The sequence below is a fragment of the Ambystoma mexicanum genome, chromosome 5q (assembly GCF_040938575.1).
Source record: "Ambystoma mexicanum isolate Mex_15411 chromosome 5q, UKY_AmexF1_1, whole genome shotgun sequence".
Lineage (NCBI taxonomy): Eukaryota > Metazoa > Chordata > Amphibia > Caudata > Ambystomatidae > Ambystoma > Ambystoma mexicanum.
Window position 1 is genome coordinate 1,316,952,892 of NC_090933.1, and position 26,483 is coordinate 1,316,979,374.

At 46.0% G+C, this 26,483-nt stretch overlaps 1 protein-coding gene across 1 annotated transcript in view; it reads right to left on the reverse strand.

Annotated features, from left to right (window-relative positions):
* LOC138498496 (zinc finger protein 850-like) overlaps nt 1–26,483 on the reverse strand; it is a 384,664-nt gene that overhangs the window by 337,421 nt on the left and 20,760 nt on the right. Inside the window, exons 2-3 of the mRNA XM_069622261.1 lie at nt 13,321–15,466; nt 8,377–8,379 (exon numbers count right to left, since the gene is read on the reverse strand). Coding sequence (XP_069478362.1) covers nt 8,377–8,379; nt 13,321–14,813 — 1,496 coding nt within the window. The 5' untranslated portion in view covers nt 14,814–15,466. The remainder of the gene's footprint in view (nt 1–8,376; nt 8,380–13,320; nt 15,467–26,483) is intronic.

Consider the following 26,483-nt stretch of genomic DNA (forward strand, 5'->3'; position numbering starts at 1 on the left):
TTCAGTTTTATCATCATTCAGGCATAGTCCATGTGTGGCCATCCATGCCTGGATGATGATGTACACTCTAGTCACCAAGGCCAAATCCTTTCCATAATCTCCAGAAAGCCGAAGGAGGATCTGGGTATCATCCGCGTAATTATTGTAGGTGATACCGAGTGTTAGGGAGAATTCTCTGTTTAGGCTGAATTTCCCTACCTAGTGAGTCCCCCAGCAGCTTTGCTGGATTTCTGGGGTTTATTTTTTTCTCCTGCCAAGAGTGAGACTCTTTTACCCTCACTCTTGGACATGTTGAACTGTGTTATCTTGGGCAAACCTTGTGTTGAATGGGCTATGGGGTCTTTTACTCCATAGGGCCTCATGTATTTTTGTGATGTGGGTTACACAGCACCCTCTGTGCAGTAACCCAGGGGTGTCCTAGGGACTCCCCAACATAGACTCCATACCCTGGGATTGACTACTGTCTCCCAGGGCATGTAAAGTCACCAAAGACTTTGCTAGTCTTGAATCCTGAACAGAACCAGTACAAACCATCATATTGTGGACGTACTGGCTGGGGCAATTCGATTGCCCCAGGGTCTGTTAGTCGAGGGGGCACGTCTCCGTCCCCCCTGATCGAGTTTTGGCTGGTGGCAGTGGAAACTACTTTTTATATTCGACCGCGAATATTTCCCTATGGGATTTCCCATTGTTTTAGGCTAACACATTTAATTATTTATTTACGGTAGCCTTAAACATACCGCCGGTTTATATATTTATTATTATAACTCCGGTCGGGTTATTTTGCCAAAACTTGATCCTAAAATGGCGTTGGTGTTCGCCTCTGTAATTCTGACCCAAAGTGGAGCCCTTTGTTCCACTTTTGGCGGGCTTCTCCACAGAAGCCCTCCAAAGTGGTGCCACTCTGTCTGGGGTACTTAGGAGGGGTGGAGGGGGATTTAGGCACCCTGGACTGAGTTACCTTGGTAACTCAAGTCGCACTCCGTCCTGATTGGCCCAAGTGGAGAGCCGCCCGGCTCACCACTTAGCATGTTTGAGTGACAGCTAGGCTGGGTGAATGGGGGTTTGCTGCATAAAAGCAGGGCTTTGGGGACTGGAACTTCAGAAGTCGCCACAGGACCAAGAATCCGACGAGGGAAGAGCTGAGCCGACCTGCTTCGACGACACCAACCGGTGGAGCCCTGCTGAACCGTCTCACCACTTTTCCCAACGACCGAGGAGAACTCTTAACGGAGTGGCTCCTTCCCTTGACTGGTGGGGACAACCAGTTTTCGCCTTCTTTCCGCTTCTTCGGAGTATCTCGTGGCCGCCTTGCCTGTGCCAAGCACCCCGGCAACTGGAATACCACACTTTTACCCCAAACCGCGAAAGTCGGTACAACCCTTTAACCGGAGAACTCCGCGGCTGGTTTCTTCCCGGGCAGTGCAACGACCTTCCTCTTCTACTCTTCAGCGAGATTTTCTTCTCCCCTGACCGACGTCGAGCCTTGCTGCCACTGCCTGGAACAACTGCCACCGCTGGAGGATCCTTTCCGCTTAAGGTACCGTGTTCCGCCTGGCTTCCCTTGCCACCGACTGTACGGGGTAGATTTAGTCCCCGGCTTTCGAACCTGGGAGTGCCTGGGACACCTTGGCTAAACTTTCTGAGCCACTCTAAACTCTTTCTAACTCTTTGCAAGACTTTGAATCCCTAAATAACAGTGTGATCTTGGGCACATTTTCGCTCCGGCTGCTCTAAGAGTGGGCCCTGCCTAGTGACTTTTGCTCACCTGTGACTTTATGCTTCTTTAAGCCTATTGCAAGTGTTCTGGACCTTAGAGTGGTGTGTTTAACCTATTTCTGCTTTTTCAACCCCTTCCTTGGAACTACTAGAGGGTCATCTAACGTTAAGCACTCACCTCTGTTTGAATTATGTGGTGTTAACCTAGAGTTGTCTAGATAGGAGTAAGGGTGGAAACTGCTTTCATTATAACTGTGTTTGAAGTGTTTTTACTATATTTTGCTAGAGTGTTTTCAACTTATGTGTGTTTAATAAATAAATAACTATATACTTTTGAAACCAAGCTCTGGTCAGTGTTTGCTTGTGCTATTGTGTTTTGGTACCTATTGTGTATACTTTACATACTGCCTAACTCTTCTTGAGGGAAGTCTGACTGCTCAGCCACAGCTACCAGGTAAATCTGGGTGGTACAGACTGCTACCAAGTGGGTTTACTGCTATACCTGTAGTCTTAAATCTTTTGCAGTGTTCCCCAAGGGAACTGCACAGGTTTCTGCCTAACACTGGTGTACAGCGGTGGGATTTGTATTGAGTATACATTTTAGTGTGCTTTAAGATACCTTAGTGCAACTAACCACAAAGCTTAGCACTATAAAAGTAAACCTCTAACATGTCAGTTATAGAAAGCTATAGTCAAGAGTCCCTTGCAGCCAAAACTGCTGATTGTTTAAGAGTGCTCTGTAAACATAAGGACCTCCTGACTAAGGGCAAGAAAATGGAGCTGATTGAAAGATTGTTAGCTAACCAAAGTCTGGGTGATGGTTCAGATGAACCTACCACTCCAGCAACTGTAGATGACAGTATTGAAGTTAACATGGATCAAAATGTTGATGATTCTGAGGAAGAGTCAGAAGAGGAGGGTGAGGCTGTTGTGACTGTCCCCCCTAGGCCTCTGCCTGCTCTACCTGCTGTACCTACTGGGCCCTTACCAGGCCCCACATTTAGTCCTCAGTACTTTGAACTAGAGAAAATGAAACTAGAATTGGAGTATAAGAAACTTAATGCTCAAACTGACAAAGAACTAAGGCTAAGGGAAATGGAGCTCAAGTATGAGCTAGAAGTGAAGAAATTATCTGTTGAGAATGCTTCTCTCTCTGGCTCCTCTAGAAGTTCCAGTCCTAAAAGACCCCGGATGCCTAAAGAATTGGTTGGTATGTATGAGCCTAAGTTGGATGTGTTGGATTGGTTGTCTCTGTTTGAATATAATCATGGGCTCCAGAACATCACAGGAAATGACTTACTCACCTGGTTGTTCTCTAGGCTTCCCCCTGTTGCAACTGATGTGGTAATGGAGATGGGGGAGGAGGATAAGAAGGACTATGAATGTGTGAAACTAGCTTTGATAGCTAGGTTTGGGAAGACCCCTTCCCAGTATCTTAAGAGGTTTAGAAGCCTCAAAAAGCATGATGGTACCCCTTGGGCTACCTGGGTGAGTGAAGGGTTGAAAAACTTAGAGGGATGGATTAAGGGTTACAAAGTGAACACTTATGAAGGTATGAAGAATTTGTTTATGTTGGAGACTATTTATGATGCCTGCTCTCCTGAGCTCAGACAACACTTGGCTGATTCCAAGGAATTAGATTCCCGGAAACTGGCTAAGGCTGCTGACTTGTGGGTTGCCAACAGGGCCACTCACAAGGATTCTGGGGAAACTCAGAAAAAGGATGGGGAAAGACAACCTAAGAAGGACTCCAAAGAGAATTCTAATACTACAAATTCCAAAGAGGGCCCCAAACAAAACTATAAGGGTAAGCCACAAGGGAAACCGAATCAGGCTAGTGTACCTTCTGGTCCAAGATCAGAAGGAGGTCAGAACAAGCCTCCATTCCAGCGAGCCTTTGGCTCATGCTTTGTTTGTAAGGCTACTGACCATGTGAAAGGAGATCCCAGATGTAAGGGTAAACCTTCAGGGGTCCAGCTTGCCTCCTTAGCCTTCGCTCCAGAAGAGGAAGTACATATGGCAAGTGGAAACTTTCTATTACTGGCTGATGAACCCACTGGAGTCTCAGCTAGTGTTTCTTTAGTCTCTCTGGGGTTGTGGGAACAACAGAATTTAGATGTGTATAACTCTATCCCAGATAATACTAAAGAGTAATATAAGGACAGTGTCCAGGTGAATGGTCAGGAGACTCCTGCCATTAGGGACACTGGAGCCAGCATAACTGTGGTGGATGAATCATTTTTCAAGGCAGAGGATGTTGCTAAGGCACCCAAATGCCTCACCAAGTTAGCTGGTGGGCCTGTGCAGATGTGTCCCCAGTTACCAGTTCTCATCCAATGTAATGATATGGCTGTAAAAATACCTGTCAGTGTACAATGTGAAGTGCCAGGTAGGGTTCTGCTGGGTAATGACCTCAAAGCTCTTGGAGTTGTATCTCATACCCCCAGACCCCCTAGCAAAAGGTTACAGGAGCTCACAAAACCTGCAAGGGAGAAAACCCTGAGAGGGTTATCTCAGGAGATGATGAAAGAAATCACTCCTCTCCCACTGGAGCAACTTACTGCAGTGACAACCAGATCTGGAGCAAAGGGGCAACCCAAGACTCCTAGGAAACAGCCAGCAGCCAGCACTCCAGTGCTTCCAACAAGGACTTCCCCGAGGTTGTCCAAAGTTACACCTGTAACTCCACCTCCAGCTGAGGCTGAGAGGGAGGTACAACCCTGTGTGGTTGAACTAGATTCTGAAGAAGAGCTAGAAGGAGGCCCAAACCTTATTGGAGATTTGGACCCTGAGGACCATCCTGAGCTGCAGTCTTTACTGGCAGAAGGTGGGCCTAGCAGGGCCGCTTTTCGTAAGGGACAGAGAGAATGTCCAACTCTGGAAGGTCTCCGCCACCAGGCAGCTTCTCAGGCTGATGGGCAAGAGCCTGGGAAGTATAGGTTACACTGGGAAGATGGCCTCTTCTATAGTGAACCAACTGAGTCTGAACCTGGAGACTACAAGCGCCTTGTAGTCCCCCAAGAGAACAGACAACAGTTCTTACAACTAGCCCATGAGATACCTTTGGCTGGTCACTTGAGTTTCAAGAAGACCAAGGAAAGGCTCTCACTCTACTTTTATTGGCCAAAGATGGGGGCTGAAGTAGATAGATATTGTAAGAGCTGCCATACCTGCCAGACTTCTGGTAAGGTTGGTTCCAAGAATGTGGCACCTTTAGTGCCTCTCCCAGTTGTGGGAGTCCCATTTGAGAGAGTAGGGATTGACATTGTTGGTCCCCTTGATCCTCCAACCTCCTCAGGCAACAGGTTTATACTTGTTGTAGTAGACCATGCTACTAGGTACCCTGAGGCAATTCCTATGAGGACTGTTACAGCTCCGGCTGTGGCTAAGGCCCTCCTTGGTATTTTTACCAGGGTTGGGTTTCCTAAGGAAGTAATCTCTGACAGGGGGTCAAACTTTATGTCCCACTACATGAAAGCCATGTGGAAAACCTGTGGAGTTACTTACAAGTTCTCAACAGCCTACCACCCTCAGACAAACGGGTTGGTGGAAAGGTTTAACAGAACCATGAAGAGCATGATAGGTGCTTTAGAGGAACCCCTTAAGAAAAAGTGGGACCTTCTACTGCCATGCCTTCTCTTTGCTTATAGAGAAGTCCCTCAGGAGGGAGTAGGTTATTCTCCCTTTGAGCTTCTCTATGGCCATCCGGTCAGAGGTCCATTGGCCCTGATTAAGGAGGGATTGGAAGGTGCTCCTCCCCTCAAGCCAGTCAGAGTGACTGACTATGTGATAGGTCTCCGGAGGAGAATGTCACACATGATGGCAGAAGCAAGTGACAACTTGAAAGCTGGTCAAGCTCTGGTCAAACATTGGCATGACCAGAAGGCTAACATGGTTGAGTTTACTCAAGACCAGCTAGTTCTCGTTATGCTCCCAACAAGGCAGAGGGCCTTGCAAGACAAATGGATGGGACCCTTCAAGATTGTGTGAAAACTTGGAGAGGTCAACTATCTGGTGGATCTGGGCAGACCCAGGGAAGCTCCTAGAGTCTTCCACACCAACAGACTAAAAGCATACATCTCCAGACCTGACGTAGGAGCCTTGCTTCTAGCTTCAGCTGCAGAGGAAGAAGAGAGTGAATCTCTCCCTGATCTCCTCAGGGGTGTGCCTTTAGACGAAAAAGTTGAAGGAGTCAATCTCTCTTCAGACCTGACCCCTGAGCAACAAGAGGAGTGCAAATCTATGTTAAATCAGTTTGCCTCCCTGTTCTCACTGTCACCAGGCTTGACCCCTTGGGGCCAGCATGATATACTCACTGGTGACTGTCTGCCAGTCAAAAGCAGAGGGTACAAAATGTCAGAACATATCAGAACCCACATCAAAGGAGAGGTCAAGAAGATGCTTGATCTCGGGGTAATAGAGCCCTCTACTAGTCCATGGTCTAGCCCAGTTGTGTTAGTACCAAAGGCAGGATCCAAAGACTTGAGATTCTGTGTGGACTATAGAGCTCTAAATGCAGTCACCAAGACTGATGCCCACCCTTTGCCCAGGACAGATGAGTTGGTGGATAAACTTGGTGCAGCCAAGTACCTCAGCACATTTGACCTTACGTCAGGCTATTGGCAAATAGCCCTGACAGACCATGCCAAGGAGAAAACTGCATTTTCAACCCCAGTTGGCTTGTACCAGTTTAAGGTCATGCCTTTTGGATTAAAAAATGCACCTGCCACATTCCAAAGGATGGTGAATCAAGTTCTGGCTGGGATGGAAGATTTCTGCATGGCATACTTGGATGACATTGCAGTCTTCAGCCACTCCTGGGAGGAACATGTGAACCACCTGGGACATGTGTTGCAGGCCCTTGAACAGGCCCATTTGACAATCAAAGCCAGTAAGTGCCAGATTGGTCAAAGTAAAGTGGTCTACCTTGGACATGAGGTAGGAGGTGGAGAGATAAGGCCTTTGCTCAGCAAGATTGAAGCTGTGCAAAATTGGACAACACCAACTACTCAAACCCAAGTGAGAGCCTTCCTAGGCCTCACTGGGTATTACAGGAATTTCATTGAGAACTATGGGACCATAGCTTCTCCACTGAATGTAATCTCCTCTCCTAAATTCCCTAAAAAGGTAAAATGGAATGAGGAGTGCAATCAGGCCTTTGAAAAACTGAAAAGAGCTCTTTGCCAAGCTCCAGTATTGAGAGCTCCTGACTACCACCAAACTTTCATTGTACAAACTGATGCTTCCAATGTAGGTATAGGTGCAGTTCTAAGCCAACTGGATGAGAAGGGTAGGGAGCACCCCATTTGCTTCATCAGTAGAAAACTGAAGGATCCTGAGACAAGGTGGGCAACTATCGAAAGAGAATGCTTTGCTATTGTGTGGGCACTGAAGAAGTTTAGGCCATACTTGTATGGTTCTACTTTTGTTATTCAGACTGACCACCAACCCTTGAGATGGTTGATGCAAATGAAAGGGGAAAATCCAAAACTATTGAGATGGTCAATCTGTCTGCAAGGGTTTGATTTCACCATTGAGCACAGGTCAGGGTGTCACCATCAAAATGCTGATGGACTCTCTAGGAGGTATATCATTGACTAGAGGTATGAGGTTCATCCAGGAGTGGATTAAATCCTCCTGTCCCTTAGTCTGGGGGGGGGCGAGTGTTAGGGAGAATTCTCTGTTTAGGCTGAATTTCCCTACCTAGTGAGTCCCCCAGCAGCTTTGCTGGATTTCTGGGGTTTATTTTTTTCTCCTGCCAAGAGTGAGACTCTTTTACCCTCACTCTTGGACATGTTGAACTGTGTTATCTTGGGCAAACCTTGTGTTGAATGGGCTATGGGGTCTTTTACTCCATAGGGCCTCATGTATTTTTGTGATGTGGGTTACACAGCACCCTCTGTGCAGTAACCCAGGGGTGTCCTAGGGACTCCCCAACATAGACTCCATACCCTGGGACTGACTACTGTCTCCCAGGGCATGTAAAGTCACCAAAGACTTTGCTAGTCTTGAATCCTGAACAGAACCAGTACAAACCATCATATTGTGGACGTACTGGCTGGGGCAATTCGATTGCCCCAGGGTCTGTTAGTCGAGGGGGCACGTCTCCGTCCCCCCTGATCGAGTTTTGGCTGGTGGCAGTGGAAACTACTTTTTATATTCGACCGCGAATATTTCCCTATGGGATTTCCCATTGTTTTAGGCTAACACATTTAATTATTTATTTACGGTAGCCTTAAACATACCGCCGGTTTATATATTTATTATTATAACTCCGGTCGGGTTATTTTGCCAAAACTTGATCCTAAAATGGCGTTGGTGTTCGCCTCTGTAATTCTGACCCAAAGTGGAGCCCTTTGTTCCACTTTTGGCGGGCTTCTCCACAGAAGCCCTCCAAAGTGGTGCCACTCTGTCTGGGGTACTTAGGAGGGGTGGAGGGGGATTTAGGCACCCTGGACTGAGTTACCTTGGTAACTCAAGTCGCACTCCGTCCTGATTGGCCCAAGTGGTGAGCCGCCCGGCTCACCACTTAGCATGTTTGAGTGACAGCTAGGCTGGGTGAATGGGGGTTTGCTGCATAAAAGCAGGGCTTTGGGGACTGGAACTTCAGAAGTCGCCACAGGACCAAGAATCCGACGAGGGAAGAGCTGAGCCGACCTGCTTCGATGACACCAACCGGTGGAGCCCTGCTGAACCGTCTCACCACTTTTCCCAACGACCGAGGAGAACTCTTAACGGAGTGGCTCCTTCCCTTGACTGGTGGGGACAACCAGTTTTCGCCTTCTTTCCGCTTCTTCGGAGTATCTCGTGGCCGCCTTGCCTGTGCCAAGCACCCCGGCAACCGGAATACCACACTTTTACCCCAAACCGCGAAAGTCGGTACAACCCTTTAACCGGAGAACTCCGCGGCTGGTTTCTTCCCGGGCAGTGCAACGACCTTCCTCTTCTACTCTTCAGCGAGATTTTCTTCTCCCCTGACCGACGTCGAGCCTTGCTGCCACTGCCTGGAACAACTGCGACCGCTGGAGGATCCTTTCCGCTTAAGGTACCGTGTTCCGCCTGGCTTCCCTTGCCACCGACTGTACGGGGTAGATTTAGTCCCCGGCTTTCGAACCTGGGAGTGCCTGGGACACCTTGGCTAAACTTTCTGAGCCACTCTAAACTCTTTCTAACTCTTTGCAAGACTTTGAATCCCTAAATAACAGTGTGATCTTGGGCACATTTTCGCTCCGGCTGCTCTAAGAGTGGGCCCTGCCTAGTGACTTTTGCTCACCTGTGACTTTATGCTTCTTTAAGCCTATTGCAAGTGTTCTGGACCTTAGAGTGGTGTGTTTAACCTATTTCTGCTTTTTCAACCCCTTCCTTGGAACTACTAGAGGGTCATCTAACGTTAAGCACTCACCTCTGTTTGAATTATGTGGTGTTAACCTAGAGTTGTCTAGATAGGAGTAAGGGTGGAAACTGCTTTCATTATAACTGTGTTTGAAGTGTTTTTACTATATTTTGCTAGAGTGTTTTCAACTTATGTGTGTTTAATAAATAAATAACTATATACTTTTGAAACCAAGCTCTGGTCAGTGTTTGCTTGTGCTATTGTGTTTTGGTACCTATTGTGTATACTTTACATACTGCCTAACTCTTCTTGAGGGAAGTCTGACTGCTCAGCCACAGCTACCAGGTAAATCTGGGTGGTACAGACTGCTACCAAGTGGGTTTACTGCTATACCTGTAGTCTTAAATCTTTTGCAGTGTTCCCCAAGGGAACTGCACAGGTTTCTGCCTAACACCGAGATGGTCCAAATCATCGAAAAGGGGCTTGGTAAATATGTTGTACAAGGTGGGGAAGACACAGGAACCCTGTGGCACGCCACAGGTGATGGGAATGGGGCCTGCTGCAGCTGTGGGTGAAAAGACCCTCATAGTTCTGCCATTGAGGAATGATCTAATCCATGTAATGGCCTCAACAGAAAAGTGGGCTGATGTATGTAAGTGAGTTCATAGGACAGAGTGATCGACTAGGTCAAATGCTGCGGAGAGGTCTAGGAGGAGGAGTAGGGCAGCTTGGCCATTATCTCTAAGCTTGTTGATCTGGGCTTTAAGGTCAATGAGGGCAGTCTCGTCCCATGTTGGGGATGGAAGCCTGATTGCCTCGCTTCGAGTAGGTGGTGTTCTTCCAGATACTTCTGTATTTGCACGTATGCAACCTTATCCAGTATTTTTAAAAGAAATGGCACAGTCGTTATGGGCCTGTAGTTTGGGGGCGTGACTGGGTCGAGTGTAGGCTTTTTTAGTAATTGCAATACCCAAGATTGTTTTAGGTTGGTGGGGTTTGAGCCAGTGGAGAAGGAGGCATTAATTAATTTCGTGATGAAAGGGAAGAGGTCACGGGCCGCTTCTTTAATGAGCTGTGCAGGGCACAGATCGCCCTGACAGTTGGATGGTTTTAGCGACAAGATGATTTTTTCTACTTCAAGTATGGTGACTTTAGAGAAATTGAAGCAAGTAGTTTCCCTTGAGGTGGGCTTCTCAGGTGGTTTGGAGGTGGGAGTATCATTCAAGGAGGCTGTTTTGCAGGAAATTTTATTTTGTAGTGTAGTAATCTTGTTGGCTAAGGCCTTTTGAATTTCTGAGCACCAGTTTTTATCTTAAGTACAGGCATCCGGTGGTGCAATAGGGGTTTCTACTTCCTTCAGGATAGAGAATAGTTCCTTCATGTTAGATTTTGCTTGGGCTATGCGGAAGTCAAAGGAAGATCGTTTAGCAAGGTAGATTTCTCTTTTGTAAAGGGTTGCTAGTTTGGTTAGTTTAAGTTTGTTGGGTGCTGAAGGGTGTTTTTTCCAAGTGGCTTCACAGTTTCTTTTTTGCTGTCTTAGGTTTTTGAGGAATGGTGTGTACCATTTGTTCAGTTGCATTTTGGGCTTGCTTGAGGGGAGCGATTAAATCCAGCGATGTGCACATGATTTTATTATATTCATCAACCAGGGTTTCAGGGTCCATGTTGTCGGGGAGTGTGTTTAGTGTGGGGAGTAAGTTTGGGATGAGTCTTTCCACAGTGATGCTCTTCTTATTTCTCGTAAGTGTAGGTGGGGCCCTACTGATGGGTAGAGGTTGAGGTTGGTTAGTGGAGAGCGTGAACGATACCAAGTAATGGTCGGTCCAGGCTAATGGTGAGATGTCGGTGATATTAGCTAGACAATTGTAGTCAGCCACCCAGTGGAGTATTCAACCTTTGACGTGTGTAGCTTTCATACATCTTTGGGTAAATCTTAGATTGAAAAGGGTACTGGGTGTAGTATTGGCACTTTGGTCTTCTGGGTCATTGTATCCCAAGTTGAAGTCTCCAAGGGCGAGTACTTGGGTAGAGCTTTTGAGGTTACAAGATAATATAGTATTGATATCTTCATCGAAGGTGCCTATTGGGCCTGGGGGACGATATATCAGGTGTATGTTGAGGGTTTGGGATTTGGTAAGAGGGACTTTAACAGAGAGTAGTTCACAGGAGAGGAGATTTATAGTGGTTACACTTCTCATGGTGTGGCTGCATTTGTGTATGATAGCAATGCCCCCTCCTCTAGAGTTAGGTCGGTCATGTCTCAAGATAGTGTAATTATCTGGGATTGCAAGCATGAGCATTGGGCCAGCTGCCGGATGTAGCCAGGTCTCTGTAATGGTGAGGAGGTTGAGGTCTTCTTTGAGGATCAAGTCTGCAATTTCTGTTTCGTTAGCTACCAGCGATCTAGCATTGATTAGGGCTCCCTTGATTTGGGGGCTCGTGGTGGTTGTAGTATTTGTCATTTTAGGTATGTGGTTGGGGTTCTGGGATGAATTAAGTTTGAGAGTAGGTGGGCTAGGCCGGGCAGTCATGTTTCTGAGTCTCTGTGAGTTGGGCATAGAGCGGGCAAGGGGCTCGTAAATTTGAGCTAATCTGGCTCTAAGTCCTAGATTCCTGTCAGAGGTGGAGCGGGGGAGGTTGGTGGGCAGTAATGGCTGTATGTCACAAGTATGTGGAGGGGCGCAGCCAGGTGACTTAGTATTGCTGATAACCAAATACATATTGATATGTGATTGGGGGGCCTTACTAGGCAGTGATGCAGCCTTTAAGACAAGCAGGAGGCAGGCGAACAGGCTAGTATTCAAGGGCCTTGTTCAGAGGACTTGTGTTTTCTCCAGTGTGTTTCCTCTCATGTACAGTCAGTTGGCTTTTCCAAATAAAACTTTCCAGACATTCTGAGCAATGATTAAGTTTTTCTCAAGTATTTTTCCTTGTATGTTTAGTTGGATCACTTTTATTAGCATCCTGGGCGTGGGAGCCGGTCAATCAGGTGGCTAGGAACGCAGGCTTGAACCGTACGGAGCCCCACTTCCCTTCCACGGTAGCTATGTTGGTAAAGGATGCATGAGGTATCCCATTGTAGGAAGGAAAATCCTTTTTCTTTAGCACCCCGGGTTGCCGCTTTGGTAACCCAGGGTGCTTATGGCCTTATGTACTCGTTCCACATGCAACATCTGGGTGTAACGGCCCTGGGCCCACGTTAATGGCCCTTTCTTTGCTCAGGCTTTTAACTGGGGCCGTAGGCCATTGCCGCCCAGTATTGCCCGTGGAATGGCTAAATAACGCCACATTACTAAAACATTTCTGACATTCAGAGCACTGATGAGGTTATTACCAGTGTGTTTTCTCTCATGTATAGTCAGACTGCGTTTCTGACTGAATGTTTTTGGACATTCTGAGTACTCATAAGGTTTTTCTCCAGAATGTTTTCTCTCATGCTGTCAGATTGTTTTTTGAGTGAATCCTTTCTGACAAACTAACCTTTAAGAAACATGTCTCCTATTTGAGCTCCAGCTCTGCTTATATAACCCGGCTCCTCTGGCAAAAACATCTGTATTTATCGGAGAAGAATAGAGCATTAATTGCAACCGCAACAATAAATCCAAGGCTGGACTATTGCAATAGTCTTCTGGTGGGGACAACACAAGCAAACGCACAAAAGCTCCAGGTTATTCAGAATGGGGCTGTTAGGGCTGCATGAAGCACAGAGAGCATATCACCCATGCACGCTAAGAGTTTGATTGGCTCCCTGTCCTCCAAAGAATTCATATGAAGGCCTCAAGTTTGACCTATAAATGTTTGGCTGGTGATGTGCCATCCTATTTTAGGTCACGAATTAGGAGAACACCATTCAGGCGCAACTTGCGATCAAACAAGGAGTACATTTTGGTGCAGCCACGGTATCTGCTAAAAAGGTTTGGAGGATCGAGCTTTAATTCATGGCCACCCAGTATCTGGAGTGCACTCCCACAGTCACTGAGACAGCTCCCCTCAGTCGCACAGTTCAGAAAAGGCCTGAAGACCTATCTGTTCGACAAGGCAGGTGACTAAGACCTCCATGGTGAAACACATTATTGTGTTCTGCCCTCAGTGTTAATTGTTGTAATGCTCTGTGAGTGCCCGGAGGCCTACGGGCGTGTTGGTGCAATACAAAATATCAATATACTAGAATAGATATTCTGAGCATTTATAAGGTTTTTCACCAGTATGTTGTCTCTCATGCATAGTCAGATAGCGTTTCTGACTGAATGTTTTTTAGACATTCTGACCACTCATAAGGATTTCCTCCAGTGTGTGTTCTCTCATGCACCTTCAGAGAGCTTTTTTGACTGAATCCTTTCTGACATTCTGAGCATTTATAAGGTTTTTCACCAGTGTGTTTTCTTTTATGTTTAGCTAGATCACTTTTATCACTGAATTCTTTCCGACATTCTGAGCATTTATAAGGTTTTTCTCCAGTATGTTTTCTTTTATGTATAGTTAGATTACTTTTCTTACTGAATTTTTTATGACATTCAGAGCACTGATGAGGTTTTTCTCCAGTATGTTTTTTCTCATGCTCAGTCAGATGGCTTTTTTGCCTGAATCTTTTCTGACATTCTGAGCATTTATAAGGTTTTTCTCCAGTGTGTATTCTCTCATGCTCAGTCAGATTGCTTTTTTGACTGAATTCTTTGTTGCATTCTGTGCATTTATAAGGTTTTTCACCAGTGTGTTGTCTCTCATGTATAGTCACATTGCGTTTCTGACTGAATGTTTTTGGACATTCTGAGCACTCATAAGGTTTTTCTCCAGTGTGTTTTCTTTTATGTATAGTTAGATTACTTATATAACTGAATCGTTTCTGACATTCTGAGCCCTGTAGAGGTTTTACTCCAGTGTGTTGTCCCTCATGTCGAGTTAAATGGACTTTCTGACTGAATCCTTTCTGGCATTCTGAGCATTTATAAGGTTTTTCACCAGTGTGTTTTCTCTCATGTATAGTCAGACTGTGTTTCTGACTGAATGTTTTTGGACATTCTGAGCACTCATAAGGTTTTTCTCCAGTATGTTTTCTTTTATGTATAGTTAGATTACTTCTATTACTGAATCTTTTCTGACATTCAGAGCACTGATGAGGTGTTTCTCCAGTATGTTTTCTCTCATGCTGAGTCAGATGGATTTTTTGACTGAATCTTTTCTGACATTCTGAGCATTTATAAAGTTTTTCTCCAGTGTGTGTTCTTTTATGTTTAGTTAGACCACTTTTATTACTGAATCCTTTCTGACATTCTGAGCATTTATAAGGTTTTTCTCCAGTATGTATCCTCTCGTGCTCAGTGAGAGAGCTTTTATGACGGAATCCTTTCTGACATTCTGAGCATTTATAAGGTTTTTCTCCAGTGTGTTTTCTTTTATGTATAGTTAGGTGACTTTTATGACTGAATCGTTTCTGACATTCTGAGCACTGATGAGGTTTTTCTCCAGTATGTATCCGCGAGTGCTCAGTCAGAGAGCTTTTATATCTGAATCTTTTCGGACATTCTGAGCACTGATGCGGTGGTTCTCCAGTGGGTTTTCCCTCGTGTAGAGTTAAACTGCCTTTCTGACTGAATCTCTTCTGACATTCAGGACACTGATAAGGTTGTTTTCCAGTGTGTGTTGTTTGATCTAGAGTTAGATGTCTTTCATGACTGAATTGTTCATCACATTCAGAACACTGATACAATTGTTCTTGGAGGCGAGAGTCTCCGGATTGGGTTTTGTTGAGCAAACATGCCATAGCAAGAATTCACATAATTTCAAAGTCAGGACATTTGGGAAATGCTCACTATAATCCTCCCATGGGGCCTTTGATTTTACTTACAGCAGCTTCTTTCTATGGGTGTATATGCGGCTACCCCTATGGACACTCGACATTGTACTGTACCATTTTCTTGAACACCCCAGTTCCCAATTCTGACATGCTTTCTCTCATGATGAACCAGACTGATTTTATGACCAAAGGTTTTCTAGCAGGCCCCACACTGATGGGTGAATGTAGACACGTTTAGTAGGATTAACTTCTTTGCAATGAGGTGAGCACAATACATTCCACCGGCGTCTTCTCCAATATAGCATGAGAACAAACATAAAACTAGCGTTTTTCACGTTTGCATTGAGTTGATCAACGATTGTCCTATACTTATTTTCGTGCAGAAACAAGCTGTCCTCTTTAATGGATTGTTATGTTATAGATAGTACTTGCAGAAGTCCTGTGTGCATTGATTCCACTGATAACCCTTACACAGGGTGAGGTTTAATGGAAGGAAACCACTTTCAGTCTCAGAGCTGTGGGACACTTTCAGTTTTCTTCCTTGTAAACCGTTCCCGGGTCTTCATTTTTCAGGTAATTTCCCTGCCTTGCAGCTTTGCATTCTCTCGTCATACGCCCACCTGTGGAGTGAAAGCAACAGATGATGAATACACCAGATAAACAGTGCACAGCAATTATATCCATAGTCTATTTCAGTGGGAATTGGTGCAGGGAATCAGAGTAGGAGTGGCTTTTCTGAGAGGAATTGTGGCTCTGTGTGGACAGAGATCTTCAAGGCCAGTAATAATGGACACATCACTTTTCTAGTAGAGCTTCATACATTCCTCTTACTTCTGAGCATTATAAAAAAAACAGGTGTTTTATTATTACCCAATTAAGTGGCATTCAAGACAGGTGTAAAATAATGATTAATGAGGCATGTAGAACCTGGTTGGCTACAGTTGGACAATGTCTGATGTCTGAGATGAGTGCTTAACTTGATTAGCTATCTTACCAGTGGAGGACACAAAGTGAAAGGCATAGCCAAAGATTTCTTTAAGTGGGACATATGAAGGCACGGACAAAGTGGTAACACCTTCACTTTAAATCTGTACCATAACGCCTCGAAAGAACCCAGCCACAAAATGTTAATTAGTATTTAAGTGTCAAGGGCTAAACTAACATGTGTGTCTTGACTTTTGAAGGCAAGTCCCTGAACGCTCATGCCAGAGAGAATACAACCCACTAGGGAAGAAAGGCCCAAGTCGATCCTGTAAGGATAACAAGTTTTTAATCTCACACGCAGATGAGAGCAACAGCAAAGATCTCTGCTGCTAAGAAGGTTCTGCAGAAAAGTAGTACAAGCAGAATCGTATAAAGCAAGGCATCGTCATACATGATGCAATACATAGGGTCAAATCCTGTGCGACTGGTTGATGTGCACCCATACAGGATCTGCCTGCCGCATAAGGGAAGGGATGCTGGAATATTGGTTCCAGCCAGTCGGTCCATATTCCAACATGCAGGTGCTGCGTCGATCATCTTCTCACGTTGAAGGTCAGAATAACACATTTCACTCACTCCCCTCCACGCCACCTGGCTCCAAGGTCTCCACCCTCGTTTTGAACTATAATTTATACCTCCCAGCACTTTGCAATACAATTCACACGATTGTTGCTTCAACAATATGCCCGTGTCTGTCCTCTTTGAACATCTCAGGAGTTGCTACTTTGGGGCCGGTGGTCAAAGGGCACTTGGTGCCATGGAATTCAGAGGTCTTGAGTTTTAGTCAGTTACATGGGATGTCATTTGTATTTGCCTGGGGATGGGCCGGGTCATGCTGTGGCCAGTGTGAGATAACATGCACTCCAGACACCGGTCTGTGATCGCAGCCCCTTAGGGCACATTCCTCTCGAACATCTTTGCAACACTGTTAGAACAATGAATAGGTGTTGTGGCGGTAGCGGGTGTGGCCTACCCTCATAAAAGCTCGGGCATGGCTGGAAATTTCCCTTGTCTTGCGATTTTGGGCCCAGTACATGTAATTCTGCGTGTACCGTGCAGGCCTTCCCTTCTACCTATGGTTACTAATATCTACGCAACATAGCAATGCTGCTTGTGCCTTATGCTGTACGATGCGGATAGACTATATTTGGTCATATTGGAGTAGAGTCCTGTTGAACTGGGAGGTGTCCCTCTCACCATCCCCCCTAGCCCAGCATTTATTTCATTTTATTGCATATGTTTCTTACGCACCAAAGGCCACGGGCATCTGGGCACGGAGGCACGGAGAGGGATCATGGATAACAAAGCAATGTAGTGAAGGAGTTGCACTGGTCTTAATTATGAAAAAAGAGTAGCTTTCAGGATTTTTTAAAACGTAAGATCATTTCTTTCACATCACAGATCTGCGGTAAGCTTGTTCATTGTAGTAGCTGCTCTCACGGGGAAGGAGCTTTCCTTCCCATTGACTCTACGAGATTTGGGGCATTGTAGACACATGGGGCCTCATTCCGAGGCTGGCGCAAAGGGATACCAGGCACCGGTAATGACACTGGTGCCGGTAATCCCTTTGCGCCCTATTCCGAGGTCCCTTTGTGGGTCTCGTTAAGGCCGACTTGTTTTACCAGGTGGCCTTAGCGGGAGCCGCAAAGGGACCAGGGGGCCAATAACGGTACTGCAAATTGCCGTTATTTGCTCCTTCCCGTTCCCATTGAGCCCTATGGGGGATCAAATGGGAATGGGGAATGGTTCTGGTGAATGGGGACTTACCGGTCTCGCCGACCTCGGAGTGGACCGGTAAGTTTTCCCTTCACCAGACCGGAGTCGGACCTATTTTGGAGGCAGCCATGGCGCTAACAGCGGCATGGCTACCTCCAAACTCAGAATGAGGTCCAGGGTGTCTTTAGATCTAGTATTCCGAGATGATGTTCGGACTTTAATGTGGTTTTAAGATAGCCAGGTGCATCGCCAAACAGGCATTTGTGTGTCAGAACGTTGATTTTGAATTCTATTCTTGTTTGCACGGGAAGCCAATAAAGGTCTCACCTATGCTGCGAAATATACTCATATTTTGGTAGATTTTAACTACTCCGGCAGCGTCATTCTGTAGGATCTGTAACTTCTTGATACAGCCTTTACTAGCTCCACCAGGTAAGGCATTACAATAATCCAGTCTTGATAGAACCAATGCCCTGACCAGAGTAGCACCATTTTCAGTCAAGATAAAGGTTTTAACAGGCGTATTAGCCTGAGGTGATAATGAATACTCGTAGTCACACTAGCAACCTGAGCATTTGCCTTGAGTGATGCCTCAGTAATGACCCCGAGTGGTTTTACTTTGTCAACTACTGCAATTTCATGATGGTCAATGTTACATTTTGTATATGCTGTTCCTAATTTTTCTCTTGTTTGTCAGAGCCAAAGATAAGAAGTTCTGTCTTCTGACTGTTTAGACAGTCCATTGTTCATCATCCAAGTATGAACACTTTCGTAGACAGATGCGATTGTACCTGCATTTTTTTCATAGTTTCCGCTTAACCTAAACACGAGCTGAGTATCTTCAGCATAATTCGTAAAGTAAAGACCCATGGACTCAGAAGGTCAATTAGGGATCTACAGAAGACATACGCAAGGGAGGAGACAAGCAGGCTCCCTGCGGAACTGCACATGTGGTCTGTTCTAAGCTAGAGGACGCATTTTGCCAAATAATATTAGATTTCCTATTGCTTAGAAAGGATTGAACCATTTTACAGTGTCAGGAGAGCAGTTTTCATTTTCCTGTATATATATTAAAAGTTTAGAGTGATCAACAAGACCGAACGCTGCCGAAAGATCCAAAAGCATCAGTAGACTGGCTTTACTGCCATCTACTACTTCCAGCATTTCAGATTGCAGGTCAACCATGGTGGTTTCAGGTCCATGTGCAGTCCTAAAACCTGACTGTCGACAATTTAAGATATCAGATGTCTCAATATCTTGTTGGAACTGACTCGCAGCGATTTTATCAACAATCATAAGTAAGAATTGTGTATTTGTGATTGGCCTGTAGTTAGAAAGCACTGTAGGATCAAGATTAGATTTTTTCAACAGAGGTGTTACTGTGACGTTTTTCAACAGGTCGGGTACATCATTTTGTAAAAAAGAGGCTTTTATAAAAACGAGTTAGATACGGCACAAACATCTTCAGGTATTGCAGAACAATCCTAGAGGGTAAAATATCCATTTGACAAGAGGTCGGGCACATCTTTTTCAAGGTTTTAATCAAGGAGTCAGTGGTTATGGGTTTAAAAGAGAAAGGACAGTTAGTAAACGTAGTTTGTTGAGTAGTAGAAATCTGGTCATCACAGATATTATGTATCTCCCTTGCAGAAGAGATAGAGGATTGTGCAGAAAGTATTTGATCTGCAAATACTTTTTGATTGGGTTTTCATCCATACTCGTTCTGCTCTTCTCTTGTTGGGGATATATCATTTCTGTTTGTTTTCCTTTGTTCTAATGTTCTTCTCTGTTAGTGGGGCCACTTGATCTATTAGTTTACTGATCGTATTAGTGTATTTTGAAGCAAGCGTAGTTGGTGTATCTAGATCTGATGTTGAGATCATTAAATCCTGAATGAATGTCTGTAACTTCTCAGGTGAGAGTTTATTAAAATTCCTATTCTTAGCTAGTAGTATTTTATTTGATTTATGAGGTTTATTTATAGGGAGTGTAAGTTCAAAAGTTACCATATGTTGATCTGACCAGATACACAGTTTGTAGCGATATTTTGTGCTCTTAGGGTTTTGACTGCTATCCAGTCAAGCACATTTCCTTGATTATGAGTGGTTTCTCTGCTCAGAATAGTAAAGTCATGCCTGTGCAGTAGTTGTTCTAGCTCTATCACTTCAGAGTCTTTAGGGTTGCCCAGCCATTTATTATTATTTTTTTAAACCTTTTTTTATTGAACAGCTTGGAAGCAGAACACAGGCGAAGAATACACAAGGCAAGCACAAGTTAGGTACAGTTAAAACAGTACAGGCATACAGTCAGTGCATCTAGTATGAACATTTTCCATCAAGAACGCATACAGTGCGAACGCAGTGTAAGAGAGCCCTCAGCTCAGGATAGACAACCTGCATGAGTGGGTGTATTAGTTGGGGAAGTTGTATCCGGTGTCGCATTTAAATCTGACATATAGGAGCGAAACTTGAGCCAAACATCCCTAGGCCTCGAGTGGGCTGGTTGTAGGCAGGACCACGCTTCCTCACTGTCTGAGGCCCATGTGAGAGCCCTGAGCCATTGCGCATGCGTGGGAGGTGCGGGGCGAAGCCAACAGAGCAGAATGGCTCGTACCGCAAGGAGCATGCAAAGGCCAGCCAGTTTCTTGGAATTTCGGGGTAGCCATGGAAAGTCATGGAATAGACACTTCATTGGGGAGGGGTCGATAGGTTGATCAAGTATAGCAGATACGGTTGTGAACACCATCTCCCAAAATTGGGAGAGGCAGGGACAGGCCCAGATCATGTGCATATAGTCAGCGCCATCCTGCCCACACCTGGGGCCTCTTGGGGAGTGATCACTAAGCATACGATGCAACCTGCTCGGGGTATAATGAAACCTATGTAACACCTTTAGTTGAATCAGTTTGAAACGGGACTTGAAAGACACCTGGTGCATACGGGCACACATGTGAGCCCAGCGTTCATCCGTCACCTCCATCCCGAGGTCCTCCTCCCACGCCCGCCTTAGCCCAGTGAATTTCGGAGTGGATCTGGATTGTATCATTGTGTATAGTCTAGATATTTTCCCTCTGGTAGGAAGGGGGAAGTCAGTTCTTCAATAGCGGGATCGTCCGGTTGCATTGCTGGAAACATGGGGTAGTTTCTTTTAAGGGTTTTACGTAGAGATGAATACTGAAGCCATGCACTCGGGCCACCCCTCAAGGGCAGCGGCAGGTTGGGCCACTCAACAAAGCTACCCTGCCCTCGTATCCCACCTCAGCCCATCTGCGCACAGTCGACGGCGGTACTCGTGGGATCCCGGGGAGAAAGTTCCACAGTGGGAGTTTCTACCTTGGTAACTCAAGTCGCACTCTTGTGTGATTGGCCCAAGTGGTCAGCCGGCCGGCTCACCACTTAGCATGTTTGAGTGACAGCTAGGCTGAGTGAATGGGGGTTTTCTGCATAAAAGCAGGGCTTTAGGGACTGGAACTTCAGAAGTCGCCACAGGACCTAAGAATCCGACGAGGGAGAAGCTGAGCCAACCTGCCACGACGCCACCACCGGTGGAGCCCTGCTGGACCGTCTCACCACTTTTCCCAACGACAGAGGAGATCTCCCGCCGGAGAGTCTTCTTCCTTTGACTGGTGGGGATAACCAGTTTCACCGTCTTTTCACCTTCCCGACATACCTTGTGGCCGCCTTGCCTGTGCCAAGCACCCCGGCAACCGGGATACCACGTTTTACCACGACCGCGAAACAAAGGTACCACCTTTAACTGGAAAACTCTGCGGCTGGTTTCTTCCCTGGTAGTGCAACGACCTTCATCTTTCCTCCAAGTCGAGATCTTCTCTTCCCCTGGACGACAACGTGATTTGCACCCACTGTCAGGAACAACTGCCACTGCTGGAGGATCCTTCCCACTTAAGGTACCGTGTCCCGCCTGGCTTCCCTTGCTACCGGCTCCCTTGCTACCGACTGTACGGGGTAGATTTAGCCCCCGGCTTTCGAACCTGGGTTAGCCTGGGACACCCTGGCTAAACTTTCCTAAGCCTCTCTAAACTCTTTCTGAACTCTCTGCAAGACTTTCTAAGCCTAGTTTAACTGTGTGATCTTGGGCACATTTGTGGTCTGCGCTCTCTAAGAGTGGGCCCAGCCTTTGGACTTTGGCTCAACAGTGACTTTTGCTCTTCTGCCTTGCTTACAGTGTTCCTAAATCTTAGAGTGGTGTACCTTTCCATATTCTGTATTTTTCCCTCCCTTTCTCACAAACTTATTGGAGTGCCATCTAGTTAAGCGCTCACCTCTGTATGAAAATAAGTGGTGTTTTACTGAGACTTATCTGATAAGGAAAAAGGAGTGTATATATTACAATAGTAACTGTGTTTAGAATATTTTCCAACAAGAGTGCTGGAGCATTTCAAACAGTGTGTTTTTAAATAAATAATTATATACTTTGATACCAAAGCTCTGGTCAGTGTTTGCTTGTATTGGTGTGTCTGAGTGCCTATTATGTATACTTTGCATACTGCCTAACTCTTCTTGAGAGAAGTCTGACTGCTCAGCCACAGCTACCAGGTAAATCTGGGTGGTACCGACTGCTACCAAGTGGGTTTACTGCTAACACCTGTAGTCCTAAATCTTTTGCAATGTTCCCTAAGGGAACGGCACAGGTTTCTGCCTAACAGAGTCTATGGTGGGGTATCACTATGACACCCCTGTGTCACTGCACGGAGGGTGCTGTATAACACACATAGTAAAAACACATAAGGCCCTATGGAGTAAAGGACCCCATAGACCATAAAACACATAAACGGTCAAAGGAACACCATAAATCATGTCCGAGAGAGGGAGAAAAACAGTCTCACTCTTGGCAGGACAAAAAACAAACTCCAGAAATCCAGCAAAGCTGCTGGGGGACTCACTAGGTTAGGAAATTCAGCCTAAAGAGAGAATTCTCCCTAACCCCCATGTGGCCAGGGGATGGCAGCCAAGACCTGGTCCTGACCCTGGGTGCTGCTATATGAGGGAGGACCACATGGGGGAGACACCCCTCAGGGGTATGACACAGCATTGTTGGGTGAAAGCATATACCCCCTTTCCCTTTTTGGGAAGTTCCCTCCATATCTCAAGTCTTTATATGATTGTTGTCTTCAAACCTCCACCAAATCGACTAAAGACGTTTCAATACTCCATCAAAATCCCAACCAGCATAGTGAGGGGAGACGCTGCCTGTGAAAGATTCATCCTCTCGGTGCAGACCAGAGGACAACCGAGCCACAAAGCAGACCAGGGAGCCAGCCAGCGCAGGGGGGCGGTGAAGGAAGCAAGACTGCAGATGCTGGTTTGCTGAGTCAGAGCTGCAACAGGAAGAAGAAGAAAGTTTCCGTGGTGGCCAAGGAAGCTGAGCAGCAGTACCGAAGCCGCCCGAACACGGTGAAGGGCTCCACAGTAAGGCGAGAGTCATGTGGAAGCAGCTGAGTGAAGACAACGAACCGTGAACGTGAGGCAGGACCCAGGAGCATTGCAACCTGTTTACCACGTAAGAACTAGAGAAAGCCAAGGAAAGCCAGTGAGTCCTGAGAAGGGAGACTGGGACACTTGAGTGCTCCAGAAACATTATTAAAGACAGATAAGAGCAAACAAAGTAAATGCAAGAAATATACAAGGTGAATGCAATGCCAAGTCAAGTTTGCAAGTGTGTAAAGTGAGTGATCGAGAAAATGCCTGGCAGGAGAGTATACCAGACACAGTCAAGTTTGCAAGTGTGTAAAGTGAGTCACACGAGAAAAAGCCATGGCAGGAGAGTATACCCGGCAATGTCAAGTTTGCAATTGTGAAAAGTGAAGCCACACGAGAAGGTCCTGTCAGGGGTGTACACCAGGCAAAGCCAAGTCTAATTTGTTTTGTTGACCAGAGAGCCCCAAGGTACACTCATGCCCTTAGGAGTTTCTAAATGTTTTAAAGAGACATAGGGAAGGGAGACAGCCCCCAGGAGTGTACTGCAACACCAAACGGAGAGATGTATCCTCTGAGGTCATAAAGAACTTTGGAACTGTCATTGATTCATTGTGTTGGTGAAGAGAAACCTGGGGAAGGGAGTCACCCCCTGGAACTGTGACATTTTGTCACATTTGTGTAGGAGTTACATGTTTCATTTTGTCTTGAACATATGTGCACTTTCAAGCACAAAGATATTATCCTTATCACATTAGAATTACTTTTAGAGTATGAGGGCTAGGATAGGATTTCAACACAGTACATTTTGCTTTGGACATCTTGACACAGGACAGACACTTATGGCCAAAACATGAGTCCACTGTGTCTCCATCACATTTCTGACTCCTCACGGGTTGCATTGACAGATGTGTGTACTTTGTTTGGCTTTAGTTGTAAAGTAGTAATCTCATTGATAACTTCATGCAAATATATCCAAACCCGATCAACGTTTAATGACTTGTAACCTTACCAATTGTGGTTACAAGTTAGTGGCTAGGGCTCAGTGGTGAAAGGCTATGCTAGGGGCGTTGGTATAGACATTAGTACCTAAGGATCGAGGATATGGTTACTGTTCTGTTTTAGCAGGTGCGAGCAGGAAGAGGGCCAAGAGAGACGGGCCAAAGGGTTACAGGAAAAGAGGGAGTGGGTGTGCCGATGAGGAGAATCTCAGTCTTACTGGCATTAAGGCAGAGGTCATTGGCGGCACACCACTGCAGGATAGCAGACAGACAGTCAGAGATGAGGGAGGGAGAAGAGGTGGCCGAAGGAAGCCTGAAAATGAGCTAAGTGTCGTCTGCATAGCACTGGAAGTTGGGGCAGAGAGCAGCAATGCATTTGGCAAGGAGTGCCAGGTATTGGTTGAACAGCCAAGGAGAGAGGTTAGACCCATGGGGGACACCACAGGTAGAGAAAAAGATAGCAGAGAGAAAGGACCCAAGTTGGATCTGGGAGGGTCGGGAGGGTCGGTCAGAGAGGAAGGAAGTCAGCCATGCCAGGGCCTGACCATTGATACCCAGGTTATCACAGAGACAATTTAGCAGGATGTAATGGTTGACAGTGTCAAAGGCAGAAGAGAGATCAAGCAATATGAGGACACAGGGGGTGTTAGAGTCGAGGATGGAGAGCAGGTCCTCACGTAGTGGTAGGAGTTGGGTAGGGGTTAGTGGTAAGGGCTATGCTAAGAGCATTGGTATAGACATTAGTACCTAAGGATCGAGGATAGTGTTATTGTTCTGTTTTAGTGCATAGTGGTAGGAGTAGGGTAGGGGTTAGTGGTGAAAGGCTATGCTAGGGGCATTGCTATAGACATTAGTACCTAAGGATCAAGGATAGGGTTATTGTTCTGTTTACATAGTGGTAGGAGTAGGGTAGGGCTTAGTGGTGAAGGGCTAGGCTCAGGGCATTGGTATAGACATTAGTACCTAAGGATCGAGGATAGGGTTATTGTTCTGTTTTAGTGCATAGTGGTAGGGTATGTGTTACTGATTTGGTTAATGGAAAAGGGGTAGTTGTCAGGGGGCAATGCACTAGCGGCTAGGGGTAGTGGCTAACAGTTAGGTTTAGGATTGTCATTATATGGTTGTCTGTATGAAAATGTTTGTCTGTGAGTATCCATGTCCAGCAGTCAGTGGTTGCCTCAGATGGTCTCTTTGTGCTTGTGAGTGTCAATGTTCAGCAGATAGTGGTTGCCTCTGAATGTCCAAGAAATGTTAAAAATAGCTAGAAGGAGTAGTCTTATAGTATCTTTCTGAGTTTCCATGCCCAGCTTTAAATGGCTGTCTCTTAGTGTCTGTAAGAGGATGTTTGTAACTATCCATGTCCAAGCGTCAAGTGGCTGTCTCAGTGTGTCTGTCTGTCTCACCCGACTACTCTCCCCCTCTCCCTACTCAGGGATATGATGCCCTACTCACCCGTCCAAGGGTATGGTACCCTGCTCTTCCTTCAAGGCATATGGTGTCATGCTCACCCTTCTAATACACTCACCTTCAATATTCTCATCCCTCACTTCTCTCATATAACCTACACTCACAGCCCTTTCCTACACCCTTCTCTACTACCCTCACCCTCTTCCAGCATCAACTCCCTCATCTGTACCTACTACGCTAATTCCAATTTCCCCATCTCCTACTTTTAAATCACTACTACCCTCAATGTTGCAAACTCTCTCACTCACTGTTCTCACTCACTGCTTCACTCTCATAAATGGGTACTACTCTCCCCCACTACCAATACGTCACCTGCACATCTGCACCAGTCTAGGCTAGCAACTTCTTAGCTCTCTGCTCCACCGTCCGTCCTCCCTCTGGTTTCTTGGTCCACCTTCACGTCTTCTGATCTCACCCATACAACACACACTCTGCTTCACATTCATTTCCCTTATATACTGGGCCTCATTACAAGTTTGCCGGTCCGGTAACAATGTTGCCGGTAAGCTACCGGCACCGTTGTTACCAGACTGGCAAACTATGAGTTCTGCGAGCTGGTGCCTTTCCGCTGGCCAAGCAGCCCTCGACGGATGCACCGGCACCATTCCTGAATGGTGCCGGTGCATCTGGCCTCCCCATCCCCATTAAGTTCAGTGGGACTCAATGGGAATGGGGAGTAATAATTACCAGCACCCGGCAATGGGGATATACCGGGTCCGCCGGGGCTGTAATGCCCTGGTAAGTTCCCATTGCCAGGTGCCAGTAAATTCATGACTCCAGCGACAGCTGTGCCGGAATTTACCAGCACGGCTACCGCCAGGGTCATAATGACCCCCACTGTGTGATTCCTGATTCTAATACCCCTCCTTCTATTGCTTCCAGTGCGCACGTGGCTCAATGGGCCAATTCATACCTGTTTTACCCCCAGGGACTAGGTTACACAGTGAAAGGCCTAAAAAAAAACTCAAAGGTCCTCCCTCTTTCCCAACATGGTTTTGTTTGCCGTCACTGATGGATTCTCTGCATGCTGTGGG